This window comes from Brassica napus, chromosome A9 (genome assembly GCF_020379485.1).
Source record: "Brassica napus cultivar Da-Ae chromosome A9, Da-Ae, whole genome shotgun sequence".
Classification (NCBI taxonomy): domain Eukaryota; kingdom Viridiplantae; phylum Streptophyta; class Magnoliopsida; order Brassicales; family Brassicaceae; genus Brassica; species Brassica napus.
The window spans coordinates 1,162,772-1,165,215 of record NC_063442.1 but is presented as its reverse complement, the minus strand read 5'-3'; the positions used below and the strand labels follow the sequence as shown (position 1 = coordinate 1,165,215).

Sequence of the window (2,444 nt, the reverse complement as noted above, 5' to 3'; positions counted from 1 at the left end):
AACAATTGGACTGTATCTTCTTATTAAAAATTGTCACGACTTGGTCCAAAGTCAATTCACAAGTTGCTCGGCGCATTTGGTGTTAGTTAGCCACCGATCTAGAACTCTGTATTTTTTTTTATTTCGTAAAGATTCTTTGATAGTTTTATAAACCAACCAAGACTTCAATAAGAGCTTCAACATACTTTTTTGTTATATGGAATAATAATGAAAATGGAACAGAAGTTCACAGCAATTATATATGTGTATATATTTAGATTTAGATTCAATTGTATTTTAAATTTCTAAGTTTAGGCACGAATTTTGTTTTAGTTCTTTTAGAGAAAAAAACAATTCAGACTGAAAGGGCTGAACTATACGGTTTAAACTAAATTTAACGAAGAAATATATCTCTACAAAAACTAAATTTTCCAAATCAAGAATGGGTCTTCTAACATTGAAAAATAAAGTAGACCCAAGAATAAGTAAGACTATAATGAAATAAAAACAATAAACTCCACTAAAAGTGTCAAAACGTTGACCCACGCAAACATGTAACCAAGTCTTCTTCCACTACATGATCTCTATGACTATATATCACAGCAAAACCAAACCTTCTCTTCTCACACATACATAAAGAACAAACATGGAGAAACAAATTTCTCTATCGCTATGTCTCTTCCTCTTCATCCTCTCAATATCATCTTTTCTCCAAGAAACTGAAGCTCGGAAATACTCCTATAGACGTGCACCGATCACGAGGCTAGTCTCAAGATCTCTCTACGACTCAATCTTCATCCACAAGGAAAACAACGCATGCCCTGCAAAAGGTTTCTACCCTTACGAAGCATTCTTGGAGGCTACAAGGTGGTTCCCGAGGTTCGGGAGCGTAGGAGGCATTACGACAAGGCGTCGTGAAGTGGCTGCGTTTTTGGCGCAGATATCTCACGAGACAACAGGTGGTTGGGCCACGGCACCGGATGGACCGTACGCGTGGGGGCTGTGTTTTAAAGAGGAAGTGAGTCCACAGAGTAATTATTGTGATGCTTCAAATACGGAGTGGCCTTGCTTCCCTGGCAAATCTTATAAAGGAAGAGGTCCCATTCAACTTTCTTGGTACGTCTAAAATATTAATTACTAACCAATAAACATTATAATTTATTATTTCAGTAAGATTGTTGACGCATAATACGCAACGACTTGTACAAATTATATGATTTTGTGAAATAATTTTAAATAGTATAGTTCTGGTAGGTACTCAACCTATGAAGTAATTAATCAAATGATTCTGAAAACCCATGTGTGTTACCCAGTCATTGATACTCTGAATTAGTTTATATATATATATATATTTTTTTTTTTATTATTTCACATCTTTTAGTTAAATTTAGAGGTCTTTTCTGAAACAAATTTTGGATCTAAACACCACAAAATCCTTTTACATTATTAATCTTGCAGAATAAAAAAATAAGTTTCTAATTTTGTAAAAATGCAATTGATGAAAGTCCACGCAACTGGTAGAACATGTTACAGGTCCTATCATTTGAAAATTACCAGTTATAACCTTTCTAGCAAAATTTATGTTTTCCGTATTTTGCTTTCTTACAATTTTGTTATCCGTATATTAGTCTTAGATTTGGGTTTATTATACTCTATTTTATAGGAATTACAATTACGGTCAGGCGGGTCGAGCATTGGGTTTTGACGGTTTACGTAACCCGGAAAGTGTAGCCAACAACTCCGTTTTAGCTTTCAAGACAGCTCTTTGGTTTTGGATGACCGAACAGACTCCTAAACCGTCTTGCCATGACGTCATGGTGAACCGGTACAGACCGACCAAAGCAGATATAGCAGCAAACCGGACAAGTGGTTTCGGTTTAACCACCAACATCATAAACGGCGGGTTAGAATGCGGGATTCCAGGAGATGGACGAGTCAATGACCGGGTCGGGTATTTCCAAAGATACGCTAAGCTGTTTAATGTCAACACAGGACCTTTCTTAGACTGCGAGAACCAGAGGCCCTTCTCCTAGAAGACTATCATTGCAACTCTCTTTTAGTTTTTCTATAAACTAATACAATCCATGTACCAATGAAACTGAAGTTTAAAATCATAACAATAAAACTCCTTAAGCTGAGAGTGAGAGATATAAATGTTTTTTTTAAAGCGTACCGTGACAAGAAGTTGTTAACCTCAGTCGCCGTTTCATATGTGCCTTCTACACCTGCCTAAAAATGATTCCTCCGTTGTCCAGCTTAGTAATACCTGAAAGCGTGCAAGACAACTCAACTTTGATACCTAACCTGTCAATAGCAAAAGACCTCAGGAAATACTTGATCTTTTTCTTTTTACCCTTTTCTTCTCCAAATAGAAAGAAACAAGTAGTGGATACCTTGCAGATATTGCTTATGGCAAAATTCTAAGTCCCTTCTTGAAGTAGCGGGTTGAATTTGGTTTACGAATA

General features: G+C 36.3%; 1 protein-coding gene across 1 annotated transcript; it reads left to right on the top strand.

Annotated features, from left to right (window-relative positions):
* The first annotated feature begins 363 nt into the window (after window positions 1-363).
* On the top strand, window positions 364-2,151 carry LOC125577656 (chitinase 10-like). The gene is made up of 2 exons (XM_048739200.1): window positions 364-1,095; window positions 1,643-2,151. Exons 1-2 carry the CDS (start codon window positions 626-628, stop codon window positions 2,010-2,012), a joined length of 840 nt encoding a protein of 279 aa, XP_048595157.1. The 5' UTR covers window positions 364-625; the 3' UTR covers window positions 2,013-2,151.
* The last annotated feature ends 293 nt before the right edge of the window (window positions 2,152-2,444 follow it).

Excerpts from the sequence above, each read along its gene's own strand:
- LOC125577656 (XM_048739200.1), top strand. The coding sequence starts at position 626 with ATGGAGAAACAAATTTCTCTATCGCTATGTCTCTTCCTCTTCATCCTC. Across the intron at positions 1,096-1,642 it reads GGTCCCATTCAACTTTCTTG|GAATTACAATTACGGTCAGG; the intron begins GTACGTCTAAAA and ends TCTATTTTATAG.